The following is a 13,199-nucleotide window of genomic DNA, read 5'->3' on the forward strand; positions in this document are numbered from 1 at the left end:
AGTGTTTATCCAAATCCCAAATTTGCTAACTTGGATAAGATTTTCATGTGTAAATTAAGTACTGTCATTATGGTTAGGGTCTCCACAAGATTTTGACCCCTCATTCCCCGGAGAATATTAACATAAAATTACTTTTTAAAATAAAAAACCACAAAAAAAAGTATATGTATTATTTATAACCACAAAAAGGCGCACTCCATCAACGCTCATTTATGAACCTCCATCACTTTGATGGAAAGTGACGCCCATCTACTAATCTCATGGTCATGGCCCACTCGTCCCCCACTCACTTGGCAATTTTGTTAACGCCTAAGAGCCTTAGCATTTTACAACCCCAAATTGCTATTTTATAGCACCAAGCCATAAAAAGTGTGCATTATCTGGAGGGTTAATTGTAAATTTTTTTACAATTTAGCTATAGTAACATCTAGGTAAGATGTTAATGTAGCAGGATATTGTATTTAATTTTTTTTTTTATATTGTTTCTCTCCCTTTTTTATTAATATTAGTGAGTTGCCCATGCGATACACGGATAATGTTGTAATGTTTTATGTAAGATGATTTTGAAGAATATTGTACATATATTATAGAATAATTGTAATAAAATTTTGTTAGTAATGAGTTTATCATAAGAAGTAACAATTATAAATTGCACACACATAACCATTATAATTATTCAGTTCAAGGAATGAGGGAAATTTTTTTTTGGAGGAATATTGTAGAATAAAAGTTGTTACAAAATGTCTCTCTCTCTCTCTCTCTCTCTTTATTTTTAAAACAAAATACACATCTCAAACACCCATAGTTAATCTTAGCCTTTACAAAAACCATAAGTCCAAAGGAAACAAATAAAATTAATTTTTTAATTTGAAAAGTCTTGAAATATTAAATCAAATTAAACAAAAATTCAATATTTAATTTGTTTTTATCTTTGATGTGGCACTTGAGAATATTTCAATTTTCTTTACAACAAATGCTAATTCTATTATTGTTAGTCATAGTTAATCTACAAAGTTTGTTAGTAAAACTAAATTCAAACCAAACCCTAGTCCTTAGACATATTTTTTTATTCCAAAACTGGGTATTCTTTATCTATGTAGTGTTTCATCATGAGTTGTAGAAGAGTAATAAGACAAATATATTTACAATGTTTAAGAAATTATAGACATCAACATAAAAGATAAAAATTACCATTGTTCTCCAAACGTCAATGTTTAAACAAATCTTATTAAAGCTTAAAATGAAGAAAATTTTCTAGTGAGCATAGTTAGTGCAAAATTCAAATTTAGCAATACTTTATTATTTTCTGTATGTATCCCAAACTAATATGAAAATAACCTTTTGCAATATCAAGTCACTTATCAACCAAAAACCACAATGGTTGAAAAGTGATTCTTTGAACATATATATGGATGACCTCATAAAGCTTTCAAATCTTCATCATACATAGAACATTTTGTAAATTTACATAGTAAATTGCCAAACATAAGTATGTATATGGATACTCGTACTCCTTTCCAAAAGTTGAATTTAAGAAACCTTATTCTAGATTGCCCTCACAGCAATAACTGTAGCAGATATTGCTACCATGGGCGCCACCACATGTGCCAGAACTGTCACCATTGTTGCTGCCACCGGTATAATTGTGGCAACTGCAGGTGCCACAACCTCAACAAAATGAAAAATTGGGCACCACAAAACAATTTTTTGACAATTTGCTTTGTTTGTCAAGAAGTCATAAACTTGCGTGTATTGCTATGAAATAAAAAGATTGATATAGTCCTCTATTTATATGTTAATAAGATGGGAGAGACTTGATTAGTGATTAGCCTAGTTCTCTTGGACCAATGCACCTCCAATGGATTCATCTACTTCTCATAAATTCAAATACATGAGCTTACTTTGCAATATTAACAATTTTATGATAATTCTTTCAATTTACCAAGAATTTTGTATCTACCATTTCTACTATTTATTACTATTCATTTTTATATCATGTATACAGTCAATGATTTAACACAGAATATTAACCTCAAGCCCAGTGGTTGACTGTGAAGGTAAAAAAGAACCTTTGCTTTAGAAAATTAGACCAAAGGTTATGAAGAGTCATTAATAACTAACATCCCTCTATCTTATCTATTACTTGAAGTTTAATTAGTAAATTACTAATGTTGTATCTAAAAAGAGTAGTAAATTAATGATGATGCATTCACCCAAAAAAAAAAAAAAAAAAAGTAATTAATGACAATTTGGAATATTTTGGTGAGAGTTCAATTCTTCTTTTAAAGAGTGTGCCACTTGGCAAAACCTCATGGTCTCTTGCTTGAGGTCTCTACTTAATATATATATATATTGATGAGAAATTATTGTGTACTCCTAGAATACTATAAATATGTACTCTCTTCTCTCACATGAATGGTGGATCCTACTAATTAAATTCATAGTGGGACCCACCATTCATTTGAGAGGGGGGTCTACGCATTTATGGTACTCTAGGAGTACCTAATAATTTTTCTCTATTGATATGTGATTCTTCTTTTTATTATTTTTGTTCTCTCTCTCTCTCTCTCTCTCTCTCTCTCTCTCTCTCTCTCTCTCTCTCTCTCTCTTCAAACCCAAAACCCATGGTGAACATGAACACCATCACCAAGCCATCATGACCAGACCCATTGTTATAGGCCAACGCAAGCCACCACCAAGTGGTTCTTCTAAGTGCTCTCTTTATTTTTCTTATCTTATTTTCTTTTATTATTTGATTTCTTTGTTGATTGTTAAGTCGTGGGTTTGGGGTTTGGTTGTTTCTATGAGGATTTTCTTATGTGGGTTTGGGGTTTATTATGGCTGTGTGTTTGTGCTCTGTTTTATGTAATAAGGGTTTGGATGCATTAGAGGTGTGGGTCAGGTGGTGGCAGGGGTGTGGTGGGTCTAGGTTGTGGTGGGTTGTGATGGCATGGGCCGTGGTGGTGCAGTGGTGGTGTGGGGGTTATGGGTTATGGGTTGTGGGTCATATGGGTTGTGAATTTTGTGGTGTGGGTTGTTGCTAGATTATGGGGTGATCTGGTGACAGTGGCACAGTGGTGGCGTGGTGGTGATGGGTCTGGTGTCCAATGTGGGTTATGGGTTTTGATTGGGCATTGGGTTTGAGTTTTGGTTTGGGTATTGGGTTTTGTTTGGGTTTGAATTCGCGGCTATGGTGGTGGTGGGTGGTGTGACTGGGTTGCTCAGCGGTGGTAGTGAGTGGTTTAGAGGGACACAGAGTAAGAGGAATAGAGATGAAGAGTGTGAAGTAAGATATATTTTTATATTATTTTATTGTGTAGTTTATTATATTTTTATGTGTTGTATGTAAAAATAAAAACTATGATGTTGGGTGTATTGTAAAGTGGGATGGTATAATAAATAAAGTAGCTTTTTAGATGGTAAAATAGAATATTTTTTGTAATCCTGGATGCTAATGCTTTAAATGTAACCTAATTTTATCAAATTAAACACTTTCTCTATTCTAGAGTAGGTTGAATCAAGTTGTTCATACATAGTTCGGACTTGGTTCGATAAAAACACATGTTCATGTTTATTTGTTTATGAAATAATCTTGGAGTTTCTGCAAGATTCGATCGGTATTTATTCTTGGTTGATCAATCGAAAAAGAGCATTCGATCGATCGAAAGTAATTCTTGATCAATTGAAAATCACAGAACATAATTTTTTGCAGAATCTTCAAGTGACTGTTTTGAAAGTTTGAGAATGTTTCAAGCCTTGTGAACAGTTTTAATGAACATTTTAACTTTCCATACATACCTTTTGAAGGGTTATGATCTTATGGGTATAAATAGAGGTTTGTGTTCACCCAATCTCACCTAGAATAGTGAAGCCTGTACCACCCAACTAGGCCTAAACAGAGAAATATTTGTTTAGAGAGTGGATAAAATAAGTTGGGCTCAAGTCCGAAGATTCAAACAGGAATGGAATGAACAGAAGTTAAAAACAAGTATATTGATGGTTCTTTACAAACTCGCCTGATGACGATGTTCTTATGTAAGGATACACACTGTTCTCTTTCTCTTTTTTCTTACTGTTCTTGTTCTAATCTCTTTTTCTTGATTTTTTCTGAGCCCTTTCATCTGGAAGTTCTCTTCCTTTATATACTCCTATGCTTCTTGCATCCTAACCCTTTGTTCGCACCGTAAGCGAGACCACTGGGCCGGGACTCACTTGGGCTGACAACTTATTTGTATAGTGGACTTGGATTTCCTACACTAGGTCGTTCTCAGCACTGAGACTCAATGCGATCACTTTTCTCTTTTCCACTGCCTGAATCACTCTTCTCTTTATCCTCCCTCTCTCTCTTTCCTTTTCTTGCTCTCTCACTCTTTTTATCTCTCCCTCCTTGAACTTTCAACAACCTTTTACGATCCTGTGTTCCTCATATTTATAGCTCAAATTTTGTGGAGAGGCTATGATTATCTTTAGATTTAGTGCAACAGGCGGTCCAATGTCGTCAACCATAAGTGGGTGGTTAGGTAGGAGTGGGAAGTGGTGCAAATGGCCTTGGAACTTGGTTCCCCCCTTCTGCAGGTATTCTTGGCAGGGGCGCCTTCGGAGGCACTGCCGAATATGTAAAGGACGGGGTGTTTGAAGGTTGGCCCTTCATCACTGCTCGGGAAAGTATTGCCGAGCAATGATGAAGTGGCAAAGTTTGGATCCACAGCTTGTGTGGCTTTAGGATGGGCTGCTGTGTAGAAAGAGATCGGGTTTATGGGCCATACATCCATACCAGAGTCCTAGGCCCAAATGGGCCTGGGTGCGGGGTACCGTACACCCTTCATTTGCAATCCTCTAGTTCCTCCTAAGGACATTTGTCCCATTAGACTTTTGTTGAAGGTGGTAGAAGGAATTGCTTAACTGTGAACCTACTGTTCAGGGGTCATTTCCTCATCAATACAGCTAATAAAGCTGTTGCCAACCATTTAATGCGAAGGTAGTAGGTGAGCTTTCACAGGAAACTTCTTTCAACTACCTTGACTCTTTCTCTAAACACCATTCTCTCCGTCTAGATTTCTAAGAGATATTTTGTCTCTTCCCCTTCTCTCCACGAGCAACCCCACTCCTCGGGCTTAAAGTGCTTTCACCCGAGGAATGAACGATGGTCACAATGGTTTTATCCTTCCTCGGTCCTCAGGCCCCTACAGTAAGTTTGAAAGAAACACAAGAAATCATGTGGGTATTCTCCAAAATCGCTATTTGTAGAACCCAATAAACTTGGTTGTATCCTGGGAACAAGTTTGTATAAACCTTTTAGCAACTTGCGTATGGAGACAAATATTGTCTAAGGATAACATTCAATTGTGCCTCCAAGTCAATCACTAATTTCTATATACTTGATGTGTTCATTTGCTCTCTTATTATTACTCCTTATTTTGGTAAAATCCCCAACAGGGATTACTCACCCAAATCAAATAAGCTTGATAATAAACTTGATATTGGCTTGATAATGTAATCGTGTTGGATCTTAAGCTTTCAAATTTGATATTGAGCTTGAGCTTGACTCCATTAATGAATTAAGTTAAACCAAGCTAAGCTCAAACTTTTAGACTTTTTGAGATGCTTGAGCTTGAACATCATTTATAGGCTTGGTTCAAACTCAAGCCAAGTTTAAATATTTTACATTTGTTGTTAAGCCAAACTTGAACATTTGCTACTTTACAAAACCCAACTCGTTTACAGCTCCGAATCTAGAGGCATCCCGGATTTGGTTTCCAGCCACTATTAGTACCTGACTATTTTGGCATTAAAGCAAAGGTAATGATCCATTTAGGTGTAGCAATAAAATGAAGAGCCACTATGCTTAGATAGCTTTTAGCCATAGCCATTATGTACCGTATGGAGTATTTTGAATGAGAACAGCAAAATACCGCAAATATTTAAGGGGTTCCAAATATTATACCATCGCTTGGTGGTCTTGATTTTTCTTCTTCTTCTTCCTATTATTTTTATGACAATAATTTGGCATGGCAAAGATTTCATGATCACAAAAGTATACCCAATGTAGGAAGCGAATTAAGATTACATGCTTAAACTGATTAAACGAGTTAATAATTTGAAGTAGTATTGCTGTTGCAGATTCTTTTTCCATTAAAAAATGGAACTTCAGCAATCTCTCTCTCTCTCTCTCATATGCATGTTATGTAATACACAAATACTGGTATTAAGAATGAGAATTATTTAATTTTGAATTAATAATTTAATATAATATAGAAATATATGATGAAGATTTAGTTATATTTATTTAATTAGTGGTAACCTCGGAAATGTATAGAATTCAGCACCTTATTTCATTATAAGAGCATTCTCATCAAAGATTTCAAAAAATTTAGCATTTAGCATCTCAAAAACCTACTTTATTAATTTTAACAACTCACTTTATAATACACCCAACATCAAAGATTTTATATTTTTTTACCACTTCATTAAAATATTATTAATTTTATTATTTTTTATTCTCATTCTCATCTCTTTCACTACCAACAAACCCACTTTCACTACCAACAAACCCACTGCCACTGCACACACCCACTACCACCACCGTTCACAGCCATAGCCACCACCACCAACCACAACCACCAAAATAAAAAAAGTCCATCCCTTCTTGAACTTTGTAGCACACACCCACACACATGAAAACAAACCACACGTTTTTCTTTTGCAACTCAACCTCTGGCTCCACCTCTTCGTTCCCATGAACACGGACACAGACACCACTTCCCTCCCCGTCGTCATCTTCTTCGATGGCGACAGCTTCACTTTCCTTTCCCCTTCCTCCTTCGCACTGTAAAACCAAAACGCAATTCCAAAACCAAATCAAGACCCAAAATCAAATCAAACTCACCACAAAATTGCAACCAAAACCCACCCCAACCTCTCCAATGACCACCACTCCAGCGGCCTAGCCTCTCCAGTCTCAACCCCAGCCAAGAACACCGACCACGCCGACAAAAGAATGACGCCTCAAAAACGACGACTCAAGCCGATCTAAACACCGACTCAAGCTTGGGTTTTTAGGTTCGGCCATAGAGAGAAGGGAAGAGCTTGGGTTGAGGGAGAACCAACAAAAAACAAAAGAAAAAGAAAAAGAAAAAAAAGAAGAAAAAAAAAAGAGGTAGTGTGATGACTGATGAGATGTGGGTTGAGGGAGAACCAGAAGAGAGAAAGATGATGGAAATCGTGCGTGGGAAAGTGAGAGGGCACATGTGGAGATTAAAATATAATATTTGAGTTTGACACTTAGCTACAGTGCGCTGCTAGATAGGGCTGTCCATCTCACCCGCTGACCTACCCAACCCGCCCGTACCTGACCCGCTACAACCCAATCTGACAGCTCCGGTGGTCGGATGCGGGTTTCAAGCTCTAAAACTTGTCGTCGGCGGTTCAGTTTCGGTTCCTTTCCTTCAAAACCCGTTCAACCTGACTTGCTTGAAGAGAGAACGACGAGCTGGATTTCAAGCTTTCCGACGAGTTTTCCAGCATGATTTGGTAGATTTCAGCGACTAAAACACCAGATTCGGCGATTCTCGACACGATTTGGGGGAAAAAGCATCGGATTTGGCGAAATCTCTGCCAAATCCGGCTAGATTGCACCGGATCTTGTACAGATCAGGAGAGATCTTGTCGATTTTCTACTTTTTTTGTCCTCTCCGGCGGGTTTCGACCTCATTCGAAACCACCGCTCACCCGACAAGAAACTGACCTGTAAAACCCGACCCTAATACGGGTCAGTTGCAGGTTCGGCACCTCCCTACCCGATCTCTGGCGGGTCGATTCCGGGTTGGGCACAAATCTGACCCGTGGACAGCCTTACTGCTAGAGATAGTAGTGCACTGTAGTTGGGTGTCAAAAAGTTTAGCATTTGCATTCTTTGATGGAGCATGTTTTTTGTGCTTGGCGCTATAAAAATAGCATATCAGAGCATTTAGCATCTTTGATGAGAATGCTCAATTGAAAATGGGGGTACTATTACATTTTTTTTTTAATAAAATATAGAAACTGTAAAGTCTTTAAGAACTCTGTGTAAAATGCTTTCAAAATCATTTTTAGAGATGCAACCAAACACGAGTCATTAAGATAAAATTTGCAACCAAGTTGAGGCACTTGATTCAAAAAATTGAAAGAAAAAAAAAGGTCCTTAAATTTGACAACTAGCTAGAAAGTACATGTTAGACAACAATATATTAGATTGTTTTGCACATGAAAAGAAAGTTGGGTCCTTAAGTATGGATTTATGGGGAATAAGACTCAAGTACAAACAATTGAGATTAGGGTTTCAGGAGGCCTAATTGCTCATATGAAGGTAGGACCTCCAAACGCCAGCGTAACTTTCACCGAACAAAGAAATTCTTAAAGTCCGCGACTTTTCCTCAAGTCACAAAAAGCAATTCATTGTAAATCTATAAAGCATTTGAGTCTCCGAAAGCTAATAACAAGCCCATGTTCCCAAAAGCTTTAAAGAGGGAATGATGAGTTTTTAAAAAAGAAATCCAATAAATTCAATAGACATCATCAAAAGAAGTTCACTAAAGTGACATAAATAGTCTTGCCACATTAAAGTTCTTCCAGGGAAAGATATTAAACCCAATAGATTTGTGACAAATTGCTTACCCATGGAACATCATTTTGTTTCATCATCCAAAGCATAAAAAAAAGTTATATAAAAAAAGGATTTTGTGCAGTTTTTTTCACAAATGGAAAATTTAAAATTAATTAGTAACTATTTGATGTTTGGGAAAAGTAGATGCTGGTATTTGAAAATTCTGGTTATCAGTTACTTGCGCAAGAATATAGGAATACTGTTTGCAAGAATTTTACAGCTTTACTAAATGATGACAAAAAGCTAGATACTCTATTCATGGGAATGCCATTTTCAGAGGCAGGGGCTGGGCCAGACTACTACTATTACTTGCTGTTTGTTTGAATACTGCTTATTATTGAAAATTGAAAAATTATAATAAAATAATTTTTAAATGTGTGAATAGTATCATGAGACTCAATTTTAAAGTTGATTTTACCAAATTTTGTACTTGCAGATTCGTAAATAGTGCACAAAGCTCAGAAAAAAAAAATGCAGACGCGCAAAACATGACCATCTCTGTTATCTGAACTCACACTTGTTATGCATGATGTTCAGCATTAAGGATTATCAATGTTAGTAACTTTAGTATGTTACAATCATGTTTCTTCTACACCACCGATTCATTTTAGAGCATTGACATGCTGCTTTCTGCTTTCTTTATTTCGTTTTCAGTATATACAAAAAGTCCTGTACAAGACACCTATGTAGCGAGAATAAGCCACGCAACTTGAGAAGTACTGTACTCCTTACCCAACCTTACACAAATCTGTTGAAATTGTCAGCCATCAAATGTGGAGAATGTTTCCCATGCATTGGGTGTATGTATCATTTTTCTCACATTGAAAGTTTCCATATAATTGTAGGATCCACATTCCACACACATCAGAAAGAAGATGCATCTGATGGATGTGATAATTATTAAGCAAACATGGAGTCAATTTTTTTTTTTTTTTAATTCTAAAAAGGCTAATAAGCGTTTTCCTTTCCCTGACTCTGTTAAATATTAGCATTGATACACCATGTTGAATATGCTAGTATGGATGCGGAAGCGAAAGCATAAAGTATAGAACACAATAACACACGAGGGTTACGTGGTTCAGCCTAACGACTTACATCCACGGAGGAAACCCTAAAGGACTACATCAATAATATATTATAGTGTAGTATAAATCCTGTGTTACAATGAATCATAACATGTGTATATATAGTAGACTAAACCCTAGACTAATAGACTTCTAGTACAAGTAGGAGACTTGACTTGCACGCAAAGTAGAATTAGGCTTGGGCCTATACTAATGGGCTAATATATTTCTAACACCCCCTCTCAAACTCAAGATGGAAGTTTGATGAAATCTTGAGATTTGATAAAATTGAGAAGGTCCCTTGAATGAAATTTGGCTCTGTGACAGTAAGGCAATGGTCTTGCAGTGTTGATGCAACTTCTGACGATGGCTTGACTATGCCAGAGAGTTTTGACGGCAGCAGTAGGAAACCAAAGAAGATAAACGCAACGAAAAATACATCGAGAAAGACAAAGATTGCTCTTAAATATACCATAAGGACAGAAAACCATGACCACAAGAAGGTGGCCCTGATACCATGTTAAATATTAGCATTGATACACCGTGTTGAATATGCTAGTATGGATGCAGAAGCGAAAGCATAAAGTATAAAACACAATAACACACGAGGGTTACGTAGTTCAGCCTAACGACCTATATCCATGGAGGAAACCCTAAAGGATTACATCAATAATATATTATAGTGTAGTACAAATCTTGTGTTACAATGAATCATAACATGTGTATATATAGTAGACTAAACCCTAGACTAATAGACTTCTAGTACAAGTAGGAGACTTGGCTTGCACACAAAGTAGAATTAGGCTTGGGCCTATACTAATGGGCTAATATATTTCTAACACCTCTTCTCAAACTCAAGATGGAAGTTTGATGAAATCTTGAGATTTGATAAAATTAAGAAGGTCCCTTGAATGAAATTTGGCTCTGTGATAGTAAGACAATGGTCTTGCAGTGTTGATGCGACTTCTGACGATGGCTTGACTATGCCGGAGAGTTTTGACGGCAGTAGTAGGAAACCAAAGAAGATAAACGCAGCAAAAAATACATCGAGAAAAACAAAGATTGCTCTTAAATATACCGCAAGGACAGAAAATCATGACCACAAGAAGGTGGCTTTGATACCATGTTAAATATTAGCATTGATATACCATGTTGAATATGCTAGTATAGATGCGGAAGCGAAATCATAAAGTATAGAACACAATAACACACGAGAGTTATGTGGTTCAGCCTAACGACCTACATCCACGGAGGAAACCCTAAAGGATTACATCAATAATATATTATAGTGTAGTACAAATTCTGTGTTACAATGAATCATAACATGTGTATATATTGTAGACTAAACCCTAGACTAATAGACTTCTAATACAAGTAGGAGACTTGGCTTGCACACAAAGTAGAATTAGGCTTAGGCCTATACTAATGGGCTAATATATTTCTAACACCCCCTCTCAAACTCAAGATGGAAGTTTGATGAAATTTTGAGATTTGATAAGATTAAGAAGGTCCCTTGAATGAAATTTGGCTCTATGACAGTAAGGCAATGGTCTTGCAGTGTTGATGCGACTTTTGACGATGGCTTAACTATGCTGGAGAGTTTTGATGGCAACAGTAGGAAACCAAAGAAGATAAACGCAGCGAAAAATACACCGAGAAAGACAAAGATTGCTCTTAAATATACCGCAAGGACAGAAAACCATGACCACAAGAAGGTGGCTCTGATACTATGTTAAATATTAGCATTGAAACACCATGTTGAATATGCTAGTATGGATGCGGAAGTGAAAGCATAAAGTATAAAACACAATAACACACGAGGGTTACGTGGTTCAGTCTAACGACCTACATCCACGGAGGAAACCCTAAAGGACTACATCAATAATATATTATAGTGTAGTACAAATCCTGTGTTACAATGAATCATAACATGTGTATATATAGTAGACTAAACCCTAGACTAATAGACTTCTAGTACAAGTAGGAGACTTGGCTTGCACACAAAGTAGAATTAGGCTTGGGCCTATGCTAATGGGCTAATATATCTCTAACATTTTACAATAGCAAATTCAATTACTTCGACAAAAATAGCTAAAGATGAGAAGTTTGACACAAAGAAATCAAACAACCATCTAAAATTACAATAGCTTTAAACCTATAATACTTGGAGGATAGAACAAACGGTTTGTATGAAAGTTAGAACGAAAAGGATAGCAACAGCCACGGTAGTAGCAGTTCTCCAAGGAGTGCTAAAATAATCTTGCTTTAGTATTGCCTTCCATATGTGCCGAGGGTCCTTATAAAATGCATTCAAACTTTCACAGAGTTTACAATAATCAGTATTCAGACCTACCCATAAGATATTTTTGTGAAGGTTGTTAACAATCAATGTTGCTGCATTGTTATCGCCTACATAATTATCCACGATTCCATTATCACAAAGTAAATCCATATCTTTGGTAGTCTTTGTAAGGAAATCCAACATGTAAAAGTAATCGGTAACATATCCGTTTCTTATACAACAAGTTTGCTCAAATGCCATAATGTTTCGAATAAGAGCTTCCGTTGTATCATAAAATTCAAAGCATGGGATTTCCAGCACTCCATTTTCAAATTTCAAGCCAGATAAACCTTTGTTTGAACTCACCTTAAACTTGACTCCTGCCTCTTGCAGCTGTGTTGCAGAGTACAAAAGTTTAACCTTCTTATTGCCTCTTTGGGGTGGCTGAGCCTGAGGGGATGAATGCCAAAGTGATTGTGGTAGAAGAAAGGTTCTAAGCAGATCCGTGAAGTGCAGTATTTTCACATCAGAGTTCTCATGGCTTATGTTTTGAACATTGAAGTCCTTAAAGAATTCAAATGTAAGTTTACAAACAGAAAGGACACCAGAGTACGTGGGAAATACAACTTGGAACAATTCTTCAAGAAACCAGAATGGAAGCTGATTTTCAAGTAATAACAAGTCATTGGTCACCGTTGGGAGTAGAAATGATTCGTGGAACATAGGATCTTCACTTGGCCAAATATTCGAATGGCATCTTAGGAATAGCTCCAAAATGAAGAAGGCATCCTCCAAGACAAGTTTTGACAAGCTAGCATCATGTAGCCCAATAGCCTCTCCGTAGAACTCGCGAATTAGTTCCATAGTCTCTTCAGAAATCGTTGGCAAAGGTGTTTCTACACTAACCCTGTTTTCGGCAGTGACCCGTTGCCAGAAACTTTCGGAATATTCCTTTTTTAGACCTTGCATGGTTTGCAATCCTGCTCTGTACCTGTATATTTGATTGTGAAAAGGGCCAATTGAAATAACCTGAGGTGTGTACGCTTCTTCCTTCAATTTGCGAAGATGATATGGCACCCTATAGATACCGGTAATGCGATTTGAAATAAAATCTTCCTCACGTATTGGTGCAAAAAGTTCTGTGTGATGGTCACGTCGTTAATATTTATTATGAAACTAAGTTCAACTATATTCATGTCTGATTTCACTATGA

At 36.6% G+C, this 13,199-nt stretch overlaps 1 protein-coding gene across 1 annotated transcript; it reads right to left on the reverse strand.

Moving 5' to 3' along the window:
* Positions 1-6,487: 6,487 nt before the first annotated feature.
* Positions 6,488-12,955, reverse strand: LOC112036175 (UPF0481 protein At3g47200). Its single transcript, XM_065778010.1, has 3 exons — positions 11,888-12,955; positions 6,687-6,826; positions 6,488-6,560 (listed from the first exon to the last, which is right to left on the reverse strand). Exons 1-3 carry the CDS (start codon positions 12,953-12,955, stop codon positions 6,488-6,490), a joined length of 1,281 nt encoding a protein of 426 aa, XP_065634082.1.
* Positions 12,956-13,199: the final 244 nt, after the last annotated feature.

Source organism: Quercus suber, unplaced genomic scaffold, assembly GCF_002906115.3.
Source record: "Quercus suber isolate HL8 unplaced genomic scaffold, Cork oak 2.0 scaffold_171, whole genome shotgun sequence".
Lineage (NCBI taxonomy): Eukaryota > Viridiplantae > Streptophyta > Magnoliopsida > Fagales > Fagaceae > Quercus > Quercus suber.